This window comes from Odontesthes bonariensis, chromosome 12 (assembly GCF_027942865.1).
Source record: "Odontesthes bonariensis isolate fOdoBon6 chromosome 12, fOdoBon6.hap1, whole genome shotgun sequence".
Lineage (NCBI taxonomy): Eukaryota > Metazoa > Chordata > Actinopteri > Atheriniformes > Atherinopsidae > Odontesthes > Odontesthes bonariensis.
In genome coordinates, this window is record NC_134517.1 from 34296857 (window position 1) to 34319740 (window position 22884).

At 41.3% G+C, this 22884-nt stretch overlaps 1 protein-coding gene across 1 annotated transcript; it reads left to right on the forward strand.

The window, feature by feature from the left end:
* Window positions 1-1034: 1034 nt before the first annotated feature.
* On the forward strand, window positions 1035-21512 carry lcmt2 (leucine carboxyl methyltransferase 2). Its single transcript, XM_075480207.1, has 15 exons — window positions 1035-1257; window positions 2233-2357; window positions 2489-2570; window positions 2663-2843; window positions 3789-3945; window positions 4998-5187; window positions 6345-6452; window positions 6533-6620; window positions 8923-9141; window positions 9266-9511; window positions 10339-10436; window positions 11864-12051; window positions 12118-12253; window positions 13681-13859; window positions 19257-21512. The coding sequence occupies exons 1-15, from the start codon at window positions 1210-1212 to the stop codon at window positions 19261-19263; spliced, it is 2052 nt and encodes a 683-aa protein (XP_075336322.1). The 5' UTR covers window positions 1035-1209; the 3' UTR covers window positions 19264-21512.
* The last annotated feature ends 1372 nt before the right edge of the window (window positions 21513-22884 follow it).

The following is a 22884-nucleotide window of genomic DNA, read 5'->3' on the forward strand; positions in this document are numbered from 1 at the left end:
CACACCCGAAGGTATGCTGATAAAGCCTTTACACCAGATCTGATTGTGGGATATTCTTCAATGAATGTTTTCCAAAGGTGCCTCCTGTGTGGTTTTTTATTCTTTAACATTTAATCATTTACCAGAAGAGAACATTTGTACTCCGGCTTCCTCCCAACCGTCCAAAAACATGCAAGTTGGGTTAATTGATGACTAAATGTGGACGGTTGTGTGGCCCTGTGTGGCCCTGCCTCCTGCCCAATGACAGCTGGGATAGGCCCCATCCCCCCCACAGGTTAAACAGGTATGGATGGGCATTCATTGAAGGTTTCTAGTTGGTTATTACACATTTGAAACCTTCGGGACAACCTCTTGGGAGTGTTCTTCCTCAGAACTTCAGCTAAGCCCTTGAAAACGTTCCATGGAAGTTTCTGGAAAGTTATTATTCCTTTAGAACCTTGATAAGGAAACCTTCCACAAATTGTTCTATTAGGGCACATCCTGAAAATTTTAGACATCTTTTCCGCAAAGGTTCTCTAAGGGTTCTTCTTTCTAAAAAGCCATTTCAAGGCTGAAAATTGTTTATTTGTTTCAGCTTTGAGAAACCTTCCTCAAACAGTTCCATAAAAGATGATTATTTTTCTCTCAAAAATCTTGGTAAAAGAATAGAAAGCACAGGTAAACACCAGAGGAATGTTGCCCAAAGGTTCACATTAGGTTATTTATCAAAAACGGGAGTACTTAATATTATATCCTTTCTTTTTTTTTTTAATTAAACTGGGGAGGGAAAGTAATTGGGCAGTAAAAAACCAACCTGATAAAACAGAGGAAACATCGTTTCTCATTTATTTTAATCATAATAATAACATAGATAATAATCTATTCGTGGGGGGGAAAAGGTAAGGTGTTGAAAATGTATTTTATGAGGACAGTTTTGCTGGCGTATTTTTTAAAACCGTGTTGTCACCGGAGCTAAAAACGACCATTTTTTAAATGGAGTTTTGAATAGCATGTTTTAATTCGGGCGTTGACTCCTCCAACCAGCAGGGGGCGCCCAATAGCATCAGGGAAACGACCCGGAAGTGTTTAACCACTTGAAGGCTGTTTGAATTGTTTTTGACCAGTGGACTGCCTGCAAAACCAGAAACTTTGATGAAAACACGTATTTAATAGATTGTACAACGTGTGGAGCAGTTTTCCTGAAGAGTGACATGACGACCCACTGACATTATGCCGACGACAAACAAAAAGAAGCAGAAGAAGAGCAGCGACACGGCGGTAAGTTTAGCTTCTGTAGTCAGAGAAACAACAACAACACAAGAAGCAGCAGACTATTTCTTCTACATCTGACTTTATTATTCTGCTTCACCACATTTACCAGGGGTAATGTTTTATTTTAAACCCTTTTAAAGTTATTGAAGTGCAAAAAAACTTTTAAATTATTCCACTTCTATCTGAAAATATCAGATTTGACTCGCATAACAAGTGATGCATCATACAATCTGATATGTTGTCATATATTCCGTTAATATACAGTTTTCTATCAGTTATTCAGGGAGAAATTACAAGTAGGGTGATTTTAAAAGATAAAAACAGGTCACATCTGTTAACTCTGTTTAATATGAGGCAGCAACCTTCTGTCTAAATGTCACATTGATGCTTAGTTCTAGTTTTGTTCTACTCAATAACTTAGTGCTTCCACTGTGAAGTTTATAATCTGAAGATGCTTTCATGTCTTCACTTTGTCAGAGCTGCTTAATCTCCCTGCAGGGCAAGCTGAAGCTGAGGAGAAAGAGGGAGGAAGATGATTGTAAAATACAAATTAAATTCATAAAAAATCTGAGAGTTTTAAAAGAAAAGGGTGTCCATCGACTGGGACTGACGAAGACTGGTGATTCTGCTGCAAAACATCTGGATTTCAGTCCAGAAACAAAGAGTTTTTATCCGTGAAAACGGTCAATATTAAGGTTAAAATGATTATTAATCATCTTATCAAATGAAAAACAGCAACAAGATGGAGTTGACACCTTTATCATTTACAAATGATTCCAGTTTCAGAGCTAAAGAGGCTTCATTTGCATAAAATACAAGGTGAGGTGGTAGAAGAAGCTTCCAAACTGAGTTTTATGAGTTAACACATCTGTTATCTGTTGATGAAACTAAATGTTAAGAGTCTGTGTGTCAGTGAGGATGTGTTGCATCTTAAGGAATCCTCTCACGCTGTCACCTTGGGTATTCTTCGTTCCTCGACAGGTTCAGGGAACCAACGACAGCAGTGTGGTGAGCAAAGTGTCGGCCGCGTCGCGGGGCTACTTCAGGGACGCCTTCCTCCAGCACTTTGTGTGCAAAGTGGCCAGAAGAGCTCCACTCATCAACAGGTCAGCAGGCTTCTGAATCCTCTCACAGGACAAGTGGACACCGCTGTCACAAAGAAGCGCTGGGAATAACTCTGGGGAGAACCCGGCAGCTTTAAAGATGACAAATTAAAGTGTTTCTCTGCATGTTTTAGGGGTTATTATGTGCGCTGGAGAGCTGTAGACCACTGTGTGAGGAGGTTCCTTCACATCACTCAGAAATGCCCTAAAAAACAGGCAAGTTAACACATACTGTCCAACGCTGTTTTCTCTCTGATGTGTGTTCTTTCTGTCATTCTGTGTCATTTTCTCTCCCTCCCACGTTGCAGATTCTGTCTTTGGGAGCAGGGTTTGACTCTCTGTACTTCCGCCTGCATGCAGACGGAGCTCTGGACGGAGCTGTTGTGTTTGAGCTGGATTTTCCTGACGTCGCGCGGCGTAAAGCTGCTCTGATTGGCTCCAATATAACGCTAATGGGGATGTTAGATGCCTGTTCACCCCCTGCTGCAGGTCTGCCATGTTGGTTCTTCTGTGCAGTTTAGAAAAAAGCATTTAAACTATGGCTGGACAACGATTAAAATGTTTAAACTGATTAATCACATGATTTCACTGATTAATCGCATTTGTACGCAGAATCCAAAAATGAATCCAAAAGTAGTGTATAGCTTTTAGCATTTAGCTTTATTTTAAATGTGCTGCCATATGAATGAAAGTGCCATAACATTTGTTGTGCAAACACACTTTTAACATCAGCATCTTTCTGTAGTTTTTATGTAGAAGCCTCGCTCCACTGTCTGTTTCCTTGAATGACTTGCTGCTATCAGTTGTGTGTTTTGCCTTTAAGTGATATTTTAGACTGGAACTACTACGCTGAGAAGACAATTCAACTTGGCAGTGTTTACAGATGACTTTGGTTCTGTCGACTCCGCCGTCTGGAAGAACTTTAAAATGAAAATGGCCGAGTAAAAGTTCCGTACCCTTCTCCATGTTTGGTGGATCCGCCGATTACTATCTTTTCCTGTTCCACAGCAGACAGCAGCAGACTTTTACAAAATAAAAGCCTGTGAGCAACAGACTTTTACAATAATAAAATAAATAATAAAACAGGGGTGGTCCGTGGCATAGTGACTCCTCCAGTCCTCGCTGCAGCTGGCCCCGGTTCGAGTCCCGTATCGGACGGCCCTGTGCTGCATGTTGTTCCCCCTCTCTCTGCCCCCTGCTTCCTGTTTCTGAACTTTCCATTAAAGGCACAAAAGCCCTCAAAAATTATTTTATTTTTTTTATTTTTTTGAATTGTAATAAAAATAAAAAATAAAACAAGCGTTAATGAGCGATAAAATATTTAACGGCGTTAAATAATGAATGCGTTAACGCGATAATAACGAGTTAACTCGCCCAGCCCTAATTTATTTACATGAATTCTGTTTGATTTTCTGATCTGCTGTGTGTCTCCAGGCCCTGTTTCCATCTCCAGCAGTCGGTATCGCCTGTTAGGCCTGGATGTGAGAGAGGAGTCTCAGGTGGAGGATGCTCTTGGTGCAGCTGGGCTGGACTGGACTGCCCCCACCCTGATCCTCTCTGAAGTGGTGCTCACCTACATGGAAACACAACGGTACAGCTCACACCATTCATCTAGAAACTGTGAGCTAGGCCTCAGATAACGTGCACACAGACAGGGTACAACTTTTCCACGTAGCACACAGGATTATTTATTCATAAAACTCCCTGAGCTTTACTTAAAAGAGAGTGGATTTAATTTCTTTGCATCTGCTTCTGGCTTTTTTTTTTCTGTGAAAACACAGATTTCTGAGCTGGTTTTGGATGCTGGTAACTTGGTTCTGCTGATAGTTTTTCAACATCTGTTATGATGCGTAACCACGGCAACGGGAAAGTTGTTAACCCTGTCGGAGCAGCTAACTTGGACTTTTCAAAGCCCAAGTAATGCCTGGAATAAGACCCCAAATCAAGATGAATTAAAGAGGAGACGTCTAGGACGCAGAGCAGGAACAAAATGGAGGAAAAGGAGGAGGAAGTTTAAACTATTTCTTCCTTTGATCATCATGGGAAATTTGAGATCACTGGTGGATAAAATGGAAACTTAGTTTAAATCCCCGTTTGCTGTATTTGTCCGGTTCTGTTTGGTGTTTTTAGTGGTTGAACCAGATGTCTGGAAACTCAGACGCCCCATAGAGTATTTTATGATCCATTTAGATAAGTCTGGAAGAGCTCCTTTGTTCTGATTGGTTCTTTTGGTCCAAGTGGCCTTTGAATTGCACTCAAACAACAGATCCTGGGGCAGTTCTTTTTGATAACGATCCATTTTCAGTGATTCTTCTCCGACTTTTAGTCGCACAGGTGGTTTTAAACAGGTTCTTAGTTTCTTTTTTTCTACTGTTTTGCTCTTTCTGAAGGAGAACGAGGGGACTTGTTTCCCAGGAATGACCCCACAATCCTTTTACGTGTGGATGAGGCACAGCAAACCTGCAGAAAAACATGTCTCTGGTGCACATTTAATACGTTTAGCTGGGTCCAGTTGTCCAAACATGCCATGTGGTAACCTATATGAGATGAAGATGCAGTGAATTAATCAGGATCCTGTAGACGGGGGGTACCCACACAGCCCTGCTGTGAGTGTTTAAAGCAGTTTTCTCGTGTGTCCTCCAGGTCTGATGCTGTGATCGGCTGGGCAGCGAAGCTCCTGCCACAGGCTCTGTTTGTGATGTATGAGCAGATCCACCCGCACGATCCTTTCGGTCGCGTGATGCAGGAGCATTTTCTGAAGCTGAATTCCACTCTGCACGCCCTGCGACAGTACCCCGACACCTCTGCCCAGAGACACAGGTTCCTGCAGAAGGCCAGTATGCAAACCCACCACAGAGTTAACCGTTACTGTGACTCTTTGTGTGTAATAAACACTGTTTTACCCAAAGAGTTCAGAGGATAAAAGTGTTTATTTCCTTTTTATGTGATGTGGTTAAAAAGGAAATACAGGCTTCTCATTCCTTCTCCCAGACTTAAAGGGACAGTTCGCCTCTTTTGACATGAAGCTGTGTAACATCCCATATCAGCAACATCATTTCTGAACATCTTCTTACCCCCTGCTGCGTCCTGTGAGCAGAGTTCCAGCCTCGTTTTGGTGCTGATGAAGGTAGTCCGGCTAGTTGGCTGGGGTTTAAAAAATAAAGCGTTTTGCTTCTCAGAACAATATGCGTTCAACAGAGTAATACATTTGCATCACAAAATGGTTCTCCAGGAAAAAGTCAGACCTCACAATCGCTTGGCCCTATTTTCTCTCCCTTCGTATCACTGCCTGCTGCTGACAGCCACGCCTGTTACGGTGTTTGCTGCTCGGTCTGCACAGCAGGCAGTGATACGAAGGGAGAGAAAATAGGGCCATTCTGCTTCTTTCTTTCTTTCTGTCTTTCTTTCTTTCTTTCTTTCTTTCTTTCTTTCTTTCTTTCTTTCTTTCTTTCTTTCTTTCTTTCTTTCTTTCTTTCTCTTTCAGTCTTTATTTCTCTCTTTCTTTCTTTCTTTCTGTCTTTCTTTCTTTCTCTCTTTCTTTCTTTCTTTCTCTCTTTCTTTCTTTCTTTCTCTCTTTCAGTCTTTATTTCTTTCTTTCTCTCTTTCAGTCTTTCTTTCAGTCTTTATTTCTTTCAGTCTTTCTCTCTTTCAGTCTTTCTTTCTCTCTTTCAGTCTTTCTTTCTTTCTTTCAGTCTTTCTCTCTTTCAGTCTTTCTTTCTCTCTTTCAGTCTTTATTTCTTTCAGTCTTTCTCTTTTTCAGTGCCATGTGACCCCACTGAGTGAGAACCAGATCCAGAGATGCTTAAACTCTCCACCTGAGGCAGAGACTCACCCCCGACCTGCAGGGGGCGCTCCACTCCTCCACCTTTTTCCAGCTGAGAACCTTCTCCTCAGACTTTCTGTTCACAGATTGGCGCTGGTTGAGTCCCTCAGAGGAGGCTAAGCTCTCATTAAGAAACAGTCCAGTGTTTAATGTGTGTTGGTCCTCAGGGCTGGGAGCAGTGTGCCTGCCTGGATATGAATCACTTCTACGAGGGGCTGGTCCCCGAGGAGGAAAGAGCCCGAGTGGAGCGCCTGGAGCCGTTTGACGAACACGAGGTCGCTGCATCCTTCGTAAGGTCAAAGCTTCTGGTGCTAGCTGTGAGCAGAATGATCCTGACGACTCTGTGTTCCATCAGGAGTGGCACCTGAAATGTTCCCACTACTTCATCCTCACGGCTTCTCGCGGCTCTCTGCTGGAACAGGCTTTACTGGCTCCCACTGCAGGTGGGAAAACCTCCGAGTCTGCTTCAGACTGTCGCATCTTTCTGACTCCGGCTATGTTCGAAACCGCATACTGCATACTGCATACTGCATAATACATACTACATACTGCATACTGCATACTGCATACTGCATACTGCATACTGCATAATACATACTACATACTGCATACTGCATACTGCATACTGCATACTACATACTGCATACAACATGCTACATACTACATGCTACATACTGCATACTGCATACTACATACTACATACTGCATACTCCATACTGCATACTGCATACTGCATACTACATACTGCATACTGCATACTACATACTACATACTACATACTACATACTACATACTGCATACTACATACTGCATACTACATACTACATACTACATACTGCATACAACATGCTACATACTGCATACTGCATACTACATACTACATACTACATGCTACATACTACATACTGCATACTGCATACTGCATACTACATACTGCATACAACATGCTACATACTACATACTACATACTACATACTGCATACTACATACTGCATACTACATACTACATACTACATACTGCATACAACATGCTACATACTGCATACTGCATACTACATACTACATACTACATGCTACATTCTACATACTGCATACTGCATACTGCATACTACATACTGCATACAACATGCTACATACTACATACTACATACTACATACTGCATACTACATACTGCATACTACATACTGCATACAACATGCTACATACTGCATACTGCATACTACATACTACATGCTACATACTACATACTGCATACTGCATACTACATACTGCATACTACATACTACATACTACATACTGCATACTACATACTGCATACTACATACTGTATACTACATACTGCATACAACATGCTACATACTGCATACTGCATACTACATACTACATACTACATGCTACATACTACATACTGCATACTGCATACTACATACAACATGCTACATACTACATGCTACATACTGCATACTGCATACTACATACTGCATACAACATGCTACATACTGCATACTGCATACTACATACTACATACTGCATACTACATACTGCATACAACATGCTACATACTACATGCTACATACTGCATACTGCATACTGCATACTACATACTGCATACTGCATACTACATACTGCATACTACATACTGCATACTCCATACTGCATACTGCATACTGTATACTACATACTGCATACTACATACTACATACTGCATACTGCATACTGCATACTACATACTGCATACTGCATACTACATACTACATACTACATACTCCATACTCCATACTGCATACTCCATACTGCATACTGCATACTGCATACTACATACTGCATACTGCATACTACATACTACATACTGCATACTACATACTGCATACTACATACTACATACTACATACTGCATACTACATACTACATACTACATACTACATACTCCATACTGCATACTACATACTCCATACTGCATACTACATACTCCATACTGCATACTACATACTGCATACTCCATACTTCCATACTCCATACTGCATACTGCATACTACATACTCCATACTTCCATACTCCATACTGCATACTGCATACTCCATACTCCATACTTCCATACTCCATACTGCATACTGCATACTCATCGATCAGACAGTATGCAGAGCGTTTACCCACAATGCATTTCGCTCCTGCCCGAGCCGAAATCAGCCGGCCTGAAGCTGATTTCTCTTAAGCTCTAAACTCTGTAAACTTTAGCAACATTTGAAACATTTTCAGGAGAGAAAGTAGTCGTTTAGATCCCCAACGTGTTGAAAACCTGACAAAATACCGGCTGTTTACCATTTTGTTCCCACGAATTCGGCGCTACTAAAGCTAGCCGCAGTGAGCAACGCACTTCCTGTTATTTTCACAAAATAAAATACCCGTTGCCTTTTATCATAGGGAAAGCCATTACCATACAATTGGTGCTTTTGTTTTGAAAACAGGAAGTGAACCTACCCTCGTTGTAGCTAGCTTGAAACTGCCGTTTTGACAGGAAATGACGATCGGCGACGTCACGTTACGTTGCATCTTGGGTAGTTTGAGTATGAGTAGTAACCTCATGATGCATACCCAACATTTCGGAGAATCTAGTATGCATCCGGGAACTTCTCGCTTACTCAAACTCGCATACTAACTCACAAAGTTAGTATGAGTAGTATGAAAAGTACGCGGTTTCGAACACAGCCTCTGTCGCAGCTGAGCCTGTTTCGTTGTGTCTGCAGGGCCGATCTGCGGCCCCCACCGGGGCCCCGCGGCTCTGGGCGTTCGCCCCACTTCGGCGTGTTTGGAGGGGCTGGGGATGGCGTCCGCCCGGGTCAGGCCGGACCAGGTGCTGCTAACCGGAGGCTCCAGCAGAGGAGGCAGGGGGGCCGAGGCCAGAGCCCTCATCAGGGCTCAGGAGGGCTGGAGGTCCGTCGGCGTGGAGCCGTCTGTGGATCTGGGTCAGACAGTTTTATTCTGTTTATAGAACCAGAACAAGAACCAGAACCAGAACCAGAACCAGAACCGGTGGCTCTGAGAGTTGTTTAAATTTAAAAGTTAAATCGTGTCCTTCGTTGCCCGCAGACGTGCGGCTCCACCACTCTGCCACCCCTCTTCCTGGAGGAGGCGTGGTTATTTACGGAGGTCGCTCCTCTCCGCTCAGCCCGACCCCGGGCCTTTTCAAAGTGACCTTTGACCCCTGCGGCTCGCCGGCTGCTCCGGACTCAGAGAGAGCAGAAGCGGCGAAGGTTCGTGTGGAGCAGATGGTCTGTAGCGGCGATCCGCCGCCGCCAAGATGGAGGCACACGGCGTCCGTGGTCAGTCACACAGGTGAGGACTCCCTGTTTCTCTTTCTTTATTCTGTCTTTCTCTCTTTTTGTCTTTCAGTCTTTCTTTCTCTCTTTCAGTTTTTCTTTCTTTCTTTCTCTCTCTCTTTCTTTCTCTCTTTCAGTTTTTCTTTCTTTCTTTCTCTCTCTTTCTTTCTTTCTTTTTGTCTTTCAGTTTTTCTTTCTTTTTGTCTTTCAGTCTTTCTTTCTCTCTGTTTTTCAGTCTTTCTTTCTTTTCTGTTTTTCTTTCTTTCTCTCTCTCTGTCTTTCTGTCAGTCTTTCTTTCTCTCTTTCTTTCTTTCTCTCTCTCTGTCTTTCAGTTTCTCTCTTTCTGTCTTTCTTTCTTTCTTTCTTTCTTTCTGTCTTTCTGTCTTTCAGTTTTTCTCTCTTTCTCTCTCTCTCTTTCTTTCTTTCTTTCTCTCTTTCAGGCTTTCTTTAACTTGCACTTTATTCCATGATTTCTTTTTCATCTTTACTTTCACTTTTTCTGTTTTCTTCCTTTTTCTTTCACTTCTACCTTTTTTACCGCCTTTTCCTTCTTGTTTTCTTTCTTTTTCCCTTATTTCCTTCATTATTTTTTCTTTCTTTTGCTGTTTTTGTCGCATTTTTCCTTTTTTCATATAATTTGCTCTTCATATATTTCTCATCTTCAACTTTTCCTCTCCTTTCTCTTTCTCACTCTTTCTTTATTCTACACTTATTTTTTCCCCTTCGTCCCGTCTGCCCCCCCTCCTTTTCTTTTTCTTGTTCTTTCCTCTTTAACTTCTCTGTTTTTGCCTTCTCTTTCCTCCACTCCTCTCTTTCATCATTTTCTCTCTCTTTCATCTTCAGGCAGAGACTTCCTGTTTGTGTTTGGAGGAAAGAACCAATCAGAACCGGCTCTGGGGGACGGCTGCTTCCTGAGTTTGGACCAGCAGCTCTGGATGAAGGTTTGCTTTGTCTCACACTCCCAGATAAAACACAGAGATTCTGCTTGTGTGTTGGTCACAAACACTGTTAGTTGGATGAAATATATGACTTAAATTTGTAATTTGTAACTGTGTGTAATAGCATCTGTCTGACCTGTGTTTCGTGGTTTAATTAGCCTTATAATAAATGTAAATGTGCTTTATTTATACAGCCCTTTACAGACAATCCTTACGGTGTACCAAAGTGCTTTACAGCAGGTAATAAATAAAGAGAAGAAGAAGTAAAAACAAATAAAAACAATAAAAGAACAGTGAAAGCAATAAAATACAACAAAATCGAATAAGATAAAATAACATAAAAGTGTCATCATGCTATTAAAAGCAATCCTACATAAGTAGGTTTTTAGCCTAGATTTAAAGAATGATTTTTTTATTTTTTTTTAAATGATCAGGCAACATTAAATCTAGACCTGAGCCCACATGAAGCTGCGGCTGTGAAGTGATGGAGATTCACCCAAAGTGACTGAATTAAATTCCAAATAATAACTTCACATTTCTCACCTTTATAACAAGCTTTAAATGGAAGTGAGTGAAGAGTCTAAAGGGTTAATTTATTTGAAAATAATTGAAAACTTGGTAATTATGATCAGAACTGAAGTGGAATAAAAGATCTATGAAAAAAAAGTGGGAAAAAATATTAACGTATGATGTTTTTAGGTCGTTTTAAAAGGGGACAAAAATGTCCCTTTTCAGAAATTAGGGAGCTTTTTTTAAAATCAGGCATAGCAAAAAAATTAAAAATCCCTAAAAATCAATGTTGTTGCTGATCATTGACATATCCCAGACCATAATTATCCCCCCTCAACAATTCCACTTTGCATTCCATATTTTGAAAATATAGCAGTTTTTGTGGGTTTTTTTTTGTTTCTTTTACAAAAATTGGCGCTTACATCATATAAACCAGTATTTAAAGGGTTACATTTTTGAAAATAATTGAAAACTTGGTAGTTATGATCAGAACTGAAGTGGAATAAAAGATCTATGAAAAAAAAAGTGTAAAAAATATTAACGTATGCTGTTTTTAGGTCGTTTTAAAAGGGGACGAAAATGTCCCTTTTCAGAAATTAAGTTGCGTTTTAAATCAGGTACGAGGGTTAAATGAAAGTGAGTGAAGAGTTATGGAAGTAACAGTTGAGCTTTGGGACGCAGATGCATGATGGCGACGTACATCAGGGGCCAGAGAAGAATCTGCAGGGTAAGGGCTGAGAGGAGGGTCAGTTTACTGACCGAAACGAAGCTATTTTAAAGCCATTAGAGGGTTTTTATGACGTCATTTGAGGAGGAAAGAGTTATTAAGTCTGCTGTGGTGGGTCACTAAACTGAAAACTTTGTGAAAGAGGATTTCAGCAGGTCTGAAGCGCTCATCTGTGCCACTGCGTTACTCACAGATTCCTGTAGAGGGCGCCGCTCCGGTGGCTCGTCACTCCCACTCGGCCTGTTCGTACCAGGGAGGTGTTCTGGTGTTTGGGGGGCTGAGCGGAGGAGGGCGGCCTCTGGGCGACACGGCGGTGCTGAGGCCCACTGACGGAGGCTTCTGTTGGGGGAGGATAGACGTGCGGCCCCCTCCGGTTCCCAGGTGAGCTGCAGTTTGGAAAAAGAGAGAAAGTTTGGAGCCCGAGCCCATCTGACTGATCTGTCTCAGGTACTCTCACTGCGCCCATGTGGTTGGTGGGAAGCTGGTCGTGGTGGGCGGAGTTTGGACGCACTCGGATGGCGTGCCAGGTGTTGTTGTGATCGACGTCAGCACGCGCAGCAGCGTGGAGTTCAGCCTGGACACGGTCAGCCACCAACACAACAACATGTTATATTATCTGTATTATTTTATTATGTATCATCTTAAATACAAAAAGGTACAAAAAGATATCACATGTAGCTTAACAAGATGCCATGTGAATGTAAATTAGAAGTTATTTAAGTTATTTAATTTTGCATATACACTGGAAAAAATGCCCCTCCAAAAATAAGTAAAAAAACAACAAATACGAGACGTTTTTGCTTGAAATAAGCAAAAAAATCTGCCAATGGAACTAGTGAAAATCGGCTTGTCAAGATTTCTTGAAATAAAATGTGATATTTAGGACTTTTGAGATAAAAGTGATCTTGAAATTAGCTTAAAAACCTCTTCAAATGTAAAAAAAAAAGCTTGTTTTATATGATATGTGACTCAAAACAATTTGTTTTCAAGACTTTTTAATTTAACAAGATATTCCAGATGTATTGTCTTCAAACAAGTCCCTATATCTGGCTGAAATGGTGCTTGTTAGGCATTTGTGTCTTATATTAAGTGTAATGAGATATTTTGACTAGAAATGAGACAAATATACTTGGTAAGACTTTGGTTTTTTTCCAGTGTAACAATAAAAATAATCCACAGTCGGGACTTCTTGTTGTGTTTCAAACACAAACCAGACCAGGTTGCCTTTGGGTGAAATTAGCTGCATGACATGATGCCTCAATTCTAATTCTAGTTCAGCAAAACTAAAAATCAAAAACAGTCGTGGCTAATAGCAACATGTTAGCAAGAGGCTAACAGATAGCCTATAGCCTACGACACTCATAGAAATCTGCATCCCTTTATCTTCTGCCCGTTTCTCCTCTTCTTCTCTTTCTAAACTGGGCCCCTGATGGCTTCTTTGGTCTTTCACCATGATGATGATCCATGATGACTCCACATTATTACCTTTGCTTTTCCCGTTAACGCCGTCCGTTCACCCGTCGACGTAAACAAATTCACGGAGATGACGGCACAGATTTATTTATTTTTTTTACATTTTTCACATAACCCAGTGAATTACATGAAGGTATAGAATAGAATAGAAGAATAGACAAATACTTTATTTATCCCCCAATGGGGGAAATTCAAATTCGTCAAGCAGCTCAACATTTTTTTTATTTTTTTTATTTTTACAATGATTGAGTTAACAACAATAATTTGAATAATTTGAATACTTTTGAATTTCCCCCATTGGGGTATAAATAAAGTATTTGTCTATTCTATTCTAATAATACTTCTACTAACTAAATAATAATAAATGAAAAAAAATGCTCATTTTAGGAATGAAATACAGTTTATTTGGATTGGCAGCAGTTTGTGTTGTGTGGCCTGGGATCAGTCTATCCCCGGTGCTCGTGCCCCCTGGGCGGTCGGCCACATTGCCCACAGCAGAAAGCAGCCCTGCATCTGAATCTGCCTCTGTGTCCACAGACGGCGGTGCCCTGGCCCCTCATGCTCCACTCCTTCTGCTCCGAGCTGCTGGACCCAGAGGAACCAGAGCTGCTGCTGATGGGAGGAGGAGGGAACTGCTTCTCCTTCGGGACTCACATGAACCCTCGGCCTGTCACCGTGGACCTGAAGCCTGCGCTGGGAGCAGGTTTCCCCTCATGGTAAACACGCTGCCTCTCACGGAGGTCGATGTGTTTTAGCTGCACGTAAAATCCTGCCTTTACTCACTGGATTTAAAGAGAAAGAGTTACTGGAACTGATGATCACCGTGTTGTTTGGAGCCTCCTCAGACTAAGCGACATTTATTCAGCTCTGAATAAAACAGGACGTCTTCACGGAAAGTTTATCTGTGCAGCACAAGTCAACAACAAGGCGATTCAAAGTGCTTTACAGAGACATTAAAACAGAAGAAATAAGCCTAAAAGGGAAGATTGGGTTGACGTAATGCACAATATTTATGTGATGGAAAGGTTGACATTTTCCATCAGATTAGAATCTGGCAAATTTAAGAATTACTGGAAAAATTGGTTGGACTTTGTTTCACCATTGAGGTCAGATTTTGTTCCCGGGGACAGGAGGAACCCTTACATAGCTACAGATTGTATATAGTTAATTTGCAGGTAAATTTAAATGAGAAGAAGGAAAATTAGGAGACAGGTTGGAAGAACGAACAGTAAATGCCAGGAACTGGAAGTGTTCGGGCAGGTTATAATGCTTCAATACAGATACAGAATGTGGGCACAGTAGTTTGCTGAATACGGGAAGGATATTGTGAAAAATGTGGAATTGTGGTTGTTCACCTGTATGGAAAACAAAAACTCAATAAAAAATTGCAAATTTAAATAAAAATAAAATAAAAAAAACAGTAGAAATAACAAGCATGATTTAAATTGTACACAAAAAAAGAAATAAATAAGAACAATAGAGTTAAAATGTGATTAAGTTTTGAAACTCAAGCTTCAGATTTGGAGCTTTATTCAGCTGAAAATAGGTGTGTCTTCAGCCTGGACTTAAAGGAGAATTCCGGCTATTTTACAAACATATCCCATCTGTTGGAGACCCAGGGAAGTTTGCCAAAGGGAAAAACGCGAGAAATTTTCATGCCCGCTGCGCAAAGTTGTCCGATTGCGCTGATTTCAATGAAAGCGGGCTCTATCGGGCAAGCTTTAAACCTTTCCTGAGGCTCCTAACGTGTATCAAAATACTTTTTACTGAATGGCAATGTGTAGTTCGGTTCCCAAGGGTCGTTTTTGGTGGACAAAAAGACAATTTTGGAATACTACAGTGTATGACTTTGGCGATTGATTTGTGCGCACGCCTGTGGAACACGGAAGCTGAGAGAGGTAGGTGCGCTGTTTTTGAAATCTCCAATAATGTCTGTGCTAGCTAATGGTATGGTTAGCCCCTGGGCTAAATTGTATTGCTACTGACACCACGGCCAATTCGGTAAAAAGTATTTCGATACACGTTAAGAGCCTCAGGAAAGGTTAAAAGCTTGCCCGATAGAGCCCGCTTTCATGGAAATCAGCGGCAATTGGAAAACTTTACGCAGCGGGCATGAAAATTTCTCCCGTTTTTCCCTTTGGCCAACTTCCCTGGGTCTCCAACAGATGGGATATGTTTGTAAAATAGCCGGAATTCTCCTTTCAGCTGATCTGAGGCTTTCTGGGAGTTTGTTCCAGACATGTGGAGCATAGAAGCTGAATGCAGCTCCTCCATGTCTGGTTCTGACTCTGGGAACTGATAGAAGACCGGATCCAGATGAGCTGAGGGGTCTGGAAGGTTCATACTGGGTCAGGAGGTCACTGATGTGTTTTGGTCCTGGACCATTCAGAGCTTTATAGAGCAGCATCAGAACTTTAAAGTCTGTCCTCTGATGGACAGGCAGCCGGTGTAAAGACCTCAGAGCTGGACTGATGGGGTCCACTTCTTTGCTTTCAGTGAGGACTCGAGCAGCAGAGTTCTGACTGAGCTGCAGTTTTTAGGACGACCTGTAAAGATGCTGTTACAGGAATCAAGCCGACTGAAGATGGATGCATGGACTAGTTTTTCCAGGTCCTGCTGACACATCAGATATTTTAACCTCGATATATTCTTAGGGTGATACTTTGGAAAAAATGCCCCTCCAAAAATAAGTAAAAAAACAACAAATACGAGAGGTTTTTGCTTGAAATAAGCAAAAAATAAATCTGCCAATGGAACTAGTGAAAATCGGCTTGTCAAGATTTCTTGAAATAAGATGTGATATTTAGGACTTTTGTGTTAAAAGTGATCTTGAAATTAGCTTAAAAACCTCTTCAAATGTCAAAAAAAGCTTGTTTCATGTGAAATCCGACTCAAAACAATTTGTTAACAAGATATTCCAGATGTATTTTCTTCAAACAAGTCCCTATATCTGGCTGAAATAGCATTTGTTAGGCAGTTGTGTCTTATATTAAGTGGAATGAGATGTTTTGACTAGAAATGAGACAAATATACTTGGTAAGACTTAGATTTTTTCCAGTGTAGTAGGCCAACTTCATGTGTTTTTCCAAATAATAAATAAAGCACATTTAAAACCAGCAAAGTGCTGCATGGACCATCACTCGGACAAGAGAAGAAAACTAAAACATAGAAGCAGAGACGGGTTAAAAGCAGCAAGTAAAACCGAATAAAGTGAATTCCTTAAAAAGGAAGAAATAAAACGACATGTAGAAGCGTTTAATGCATTTATAGGTCTTCGGTTCAGTGACAAACTGGTCGTCTTCTGCTCATCTTTATTCACTTTGCCTCATTACGAGCTCAACTTTTCTAAAAGGACAAATAAATACATAAGAACGGCTAAATAAACAGGTTTATATGACTTTAAATGCTACTAAAATTAAATTATTACTGACAAAATAAGTGAATAGGATGTTTTTCTGCTTCAGTTTTGAACTGGATTAATTTTGCTTACTTTGCTGCTCGGTTTCCAGTTTTATTTGTCGTTTTACGGCAAAAGGAAAGTAAAGACGGAGAAAGGGAAATGTGGGAATAAAACATGGAATTAATGGGTTTCAGTAAATAATTAGAGGGAGAAATAACAGAGAAGTGAATAGATCGAAATTAAATGAAGAAATAAATCATTTTGAGGGAATAAATGGATCAATAAGATGTAACGAAAAGGAATAAATAAAGGAATAAAAACTTAAAAAGCAAAGAAAATGAATATTTTTCAGTTAAAATAACAAATAAATTGAAAGCTGAAATAAGCTTAAGTTAAAACAGTTTGAAATTAAAGCAGGAAAATGTTTTGCTTCAAATTCTTTTCACTTATTTGTGCACAAATAATTTAGCCTTTTTAATCTTAGAAGCATTTATCACCATAAAACATTATTTATTTATTTATTTATTTCACATTAGGGCTGTTTCAGTCCTCAGGCAAATTTAATTAAGTTAATGAGAAAAAACAAGAAATATCTTCGTATTAATAAGTTTTCCAACAGTTCCGTCTCAACTTTGACTGATTTTTAACCTTTTTAAACCTCCCACCGTGAAGATAAAGGTAGAAAAGCTTCAAACAGCTCGTGTGAATAACTCAAAGAAAGGTCGGGGATGCTCGCTGGACACGTTTTATTTTTGAGACCTCAGTTTAAAATCACATCATAGTCATAAAGCCCCCCGACGTGTCTCAGATCCGGTTTTTCCAGCATCTTTCGGATGGAGTTTGACTCATTCGGTGAAGCGCCTGACGGACTGGACCGCAGGACTGACGGCACCCCAGTCCCCGGGCTTGCAGTACTCCCCCTTCTCCAGGAAGTACTGGCGCCCGCGGTAGTTGGGGTTCTCGTAGAAGACCCAGCAGCCCTCGAAGACCTTGCAGGAGTTGATCTCCCTCAGGCGGAACTTCTCCAGGAGGCAAGGACAGTCCTCTGTGGCTTCCACCGTCTGCCCGCCGAAGTCCACCTTCTCATACAGCTGCATCTTGTAGGCGGTGCCGCTGGTCTGGAAGGTGAGGGGGAGGGAACAGGGAGATAAATGGGGGGTACGTAGTAGTGATGGGATACTCGATTCCTTTTACTGACTCGAGTTTGTACGAGTCGCTCACTAAAGTGAATCGGGTTTTCGAGTCACTTGTTCCAAAGTTCCAAAACCACGTCCCAAATCTTTGTGAAAAAGGCTGAAAATCAAGAAGTCTCCAAGGCTAAAAACATTTCTTTTTCTTTCTTTCGCTCTAAATAAATTAGAATAACCCAAATAGCCAATAACTTAACATTCAGTGTGAAAGAGTGCACAAATAGAACATTTAAATAACCTAACAATAGTGCAAAAATAACAATATTCTAACATTCAACAGTGCAACATTAGAATAAAATAATTATGTACAGAATGAACAAATTCCCGCTTCCTTCAAAATAAAGCCGAGAGGGAAAGGGAGCTGTGAGTCAGGTATGAATCACGAGTTCTGAATCGCGAGTTCTGAATCGCGAGTCCTGAATCGCGAGTCCTGAATCGCGAGTCCTGAATCGCGAGTCCTGAATCGCGAGTCCTGAATCGCGAGTCTTGAATCGCGAGTCCTGAATCGCGAGTCCTGAATCGCGAGTCCTGAATCGCGAGTCTTGAATCGCGAGTCCTGAATCGCGAGTCCTGAATCGCGAGTCCTGAATCGCGAGTCCTGAATCGCGAGTCCTGAATCGCGAGTCTTGAATCGCGAGTCCTGAATCGCGAGTCTTGAATCGCGAGTCCTGAATCGCGAGTCCTGAATCGCGAGTCCTGAATCGCGAGTCCTGAATCGCGAGTCCTGAATCGGTCATCGACTCGATGCTGCCAGCATCAACGGCGCTGCCTGACCTCTGACCTCGTGGTTAAACATTAAAAAAAACACCTGGTAAAAACCAGGGCTGTGTTCGAAACCACATACTTCTCCTACTACTCATACTAACTTTCTGAGTTAGTATGCGAGTTTGAGTAAGCGAGAAGTTCCCGGATGCATACTAGATTCTCTGAAATGTTGGGTATGCATCATGAGGTTACTACTCATACTCAAACTACCCAAGATGCAACGTAACGTGACGTCGCCGATCGTCATTTCCTGTCAAAACGGCAGTTTCAAGCTAGCTACGACGAGGGTAGGTTCACTTCCTGTTTTCAAAACAAAAGCACCAATTGTATGGTAATGGCTTTCCCTGTGATAAAAGGCAACGGGTATTTTATTTTGTGAAAATAACAGGAAGTGCGTTGCTCACTGCGGCTAGCTTTAGTCGCGCCGAATTCGTGGGAACAAAATTGTAAACAGCCGGTATTTTGTCAGGTTTTCAACACGTTGGGGATCTAAACGACTACTTTCTCGCCTGAAAATGTTTCAAATGTTGCTAAAGTTTACAGAGTTTAGAGCTTAAGGGAAATCAGCTTCAGGCCGGCTGATTTCGGCTCGGGCAGGAGCCAAATGCATTGTGGGTAAACGCTCTGCATACTGTCTGATCGATTAGTATGCGGTATGTAGTATGGAAGTATGCAGTATGGAAGTATGCAGTATGCAGTATGCGGTTTCGAACACAGCCCAGGCCACCGGCCGACTTACGAAGTGGATCATCTTGCAGGAGCTGAGGCGGTCGTTGAGTCCCATCCAGCGCTGGTGCTCCGGGTACTCGCCCCTGGTCAGGACATACTGGTAGCCCACGTAGTTTGGCCTCTCGTACACCACCCAGGCGCCGCTCTCCACCCGGATGGAGTTGCAGCGGCTCAGGTAGGTGTGGAAATCCACGCAGTCGTTGTCGCACTCGTAGCGCCGGCCCTGGAAGTTCTTGTCCTCGTAGAACACGATCTGTGGGGGGAGAAGAAGCGGGAGTGTGAGGGGGGCTCGGGTTAAAGCTCCGCCACGCCGCCGGCGTCTGAACTCACCCGGCCCATGGTGGCAGCAGTGTGTGGGGCAGCCTCGCTGGTGCTGAGTGATGGTGATGGTGGTGGTGGGTCCCCTGAGGTCTCGATGTTGCTCCGGCCTCTCAGCCGGTGCCTTTTATAGCCACACTCCCCAAACGGGGAACAATCGCTTTGTCATGAAAATTAGATCCAAAAATTGAGTCAGTGATTCTAGCGCTATTCAGTTTTTCCAGAAAAGCGAGGAAGGATTACGGCATAATAGCCGGGCGCCAGTACGCATCCATTGACCCCCACTTCTCTACTGGCTGGGTCCACTGCCCACTGCGGCGCATGCCAGCTCCGCCGGCTCGTCCCCACCTGGTGAGGATCCGCCGGCTCAGGACTCATCTCTGCCCTCTGAGAGGATCCGGCAGCAGCAGAAGCCTCGCCTCGCTGTTAGAAAACATCCTCCGGAGGAATGAAAAGGAAAAGAACTCCTTCGGGTTTGTGTAATTATATCATCCCGATGCTCCGCTGCAGCACGGAGCCGTCGCTTCCTTCAGTTTTACTGAAAACATCAGGAATATGAGATGAAATGTGGGAATTAAAAGCAGCGAGTAAAACCGGATAAAATGACTTCCTTAAAAAGGAAGAAATAAAACGACATGTAGAAGCGTTTAATGCATTTATAGGTCTTCGGTTCAGTGACAAACTGGTCGTCTTCTGCTCGTCTTTATTCACTTTGCCTCATTACGAGCTCAACATTTTTTAAATGACAAATAAATACATAAGAACGGCTAAATAAACAGGTTTATATGACATTAAATGCTACTAAAATTAAATTATGAATGACAAAATAAGTGAATAGGACGTTTTTCTGCTTCAGTTTTGAGCTGGATTCATTTTGCTTACTTTGCTGCTCGGTTTCCAGTTTTATTTGTTGTTTTACGGCAAAAGGAAAGTAAAGACGGAGAAAGGGAAATGTGGGAATAAAACATGGAATTAATGTGTTTCAGTAAATAATTAGAGGGAGCAATAACAGAGAAGTGAATAGATCAAAATTAAATGAAGAAATAAATCATTTTGAGGGAATAAATGGATCAATAAGATGTAACGAAAAGGAATAAATAAAGGAATAAAAACTTAAAAAGCAAAGAAATTAAATATTTTCCAGTTAAAATGACAAATAAATTGAAAGCTGAAATAAGCTTAAATGAAAAAAGTTTAAAATTAAAGCAGGAAAATGTTTTGCTTCAAATTCTTTTCACTTATTTGTGCACAAATAATTTAGCTTTTTTAATCGTGGAAGCATTTATCACCATAAAACCTTATTTATTTATTTATTTCACATTAGGGCTGTTTCAGTCCTCAGGCAAATTTAATTAAGTTGATGAGAAAAAAAACAAGAAATATCTTCGTATTAATAAGTTTTCAATAAGCTGGAAATCAGCTTTTATTTCCAGGTGTTTACGTCTGGATCTGTTGCATAACTCGTTTGTTACAGAACGCCAGGTTTTTAGGCGACTACAAGTCTAAGAACAGACAGAATTTAAATGGATTAAAGTAAATATTAACTAAATTTTCCCTCTTTCATTGTTTTTTCTGAGCTTTCCAGCAGTGAAATGCGTCCCCAGCAGGGTTTATAGGTGGAAAATGAAATGATTTCTTCCCCGGATGAACTCCTCGGTGTGTTTGCTGCGTCGTCTCGCTGCAGGTTGAGAAATGTTTGCATCTTTAAGTGTCCAGACAAGGGCTTTTAATCTAATTAATCACATGATTTCCCTGATTAATCACGATTAATCGCATTTGTACGCAGAATCCAAAACTGAATCCAAAAGTAGCGTATAGCGTTTAGCATTTAGCTTTATTTTAAATGTGCTGCCATATGAATGAAAGTGCCATAACATTTGTTGTGCAAACACACTTTTAACATCAGCATCTTTCTGTAGTTTTTATGTAGAAGCCTCGCTCCACTGTCTGTTTCCTTGAATGACTTGCTGCTATCAGTTGTGTGTTTTGCCTTTAAGTGATATTTTAGACTGGAACTACTACGCTGAGAAGACAATTCAACTTGGCAGAGTTTACAGATGACTTTGGTTCTGTCCACTCCGCCGTCTGGAAGAACTTTAAAATGAAAACGGCCGAGTAAAAGTTCCGTACCCTTCTCCAGGTTTGGTGGATCCGCCGATTACTTTCTTTTCCTGTTCCACAGCAGACAGCAGCAGACTTTTACAAAATAAAAGCCTGTGAGCAACAGACCTTTACAAAATAAAATAAATAATAAAACCTGCGTTAATGCGCCATGAAATGTATATCGGCGTTAGATAATTAACTAGTTAACTCGATAATAACGAGTTAACTCGCCCAGCCCGAGTCCAGACGAACTGTTTCTGTAGACTTTGCACTTTATAACACTGCATTGCAGCATTATTTAAAGAAGCAACACAGGCCATGAGCACGTTTCTTTCTCCACACATGAGCAGCCGCTGCTCCTCCACGTAGAAAGGAGTCAGCGGTTCATCTGGTCAGGATGCCTCCTGGTCGCCCCCCTTTGGAGGTTTTTCGGGCACTGGGGGCAGACCCAGAACCCACTGGAGGGATCATATATCCCATCTGACCTGGGAACGCCTCAGGGTCCCCCAGGAGGAGCTGGAGGGTTACGCTGCTGCCTCTGCGACTCGACCTTGGACCAGTATTTATCATGCATCAGTTCTGAAACTCTGGTGTAGAAATCATTGCACGATCTGGGGAGTCCCGCAGGGTTTAGGCTGGAACGCTGAGTCGGCAGCTAGCAAGTCAAAAAGTGGATGAACCAAAATTTCACTACAAAAAGTGAAATCTGAGTAAGAAGAAATGTCTCAGATCAAAGGGACATATGCTTATTTTTTGTCCGATAAGATAGTTCTTCTTAGTAAGCAGTTTTTATGTTAGACTGCTTCACTTGTTTGAAGTGTTTCTGTCCTTAATTATCTAAATAAGATATTACAGCTTGTTACTGAGATTTTTATGACCTGTTTTGAGTTAAGTACATGCTTGAAGCTAGAATATCGACAGTTTCCAAGCTGGTTTCAAGAAATATAAGGCCTAGTGCATACCACTATGTCAAGATAATGGCTCTAGCATTTACTTAATTCAAGAATATTTTTCAATATATTGAGAAAATAGGCCACGTGTATTTAATTAGAATCAAGGAAAATGTACTTGTTATTTGTTAAAATACTCTAATTCTAAAGGTATTTGTGGGTTAATTGAGATTAGATATTTTTACTTGTTTTGAAAAATCTTGACAAGCCACATTTTCTTGTTCCATTGGCAGATAATTTTGCTATTTTTAAGCAAAATACACCTAATTTTTGTACTTTTCATTGT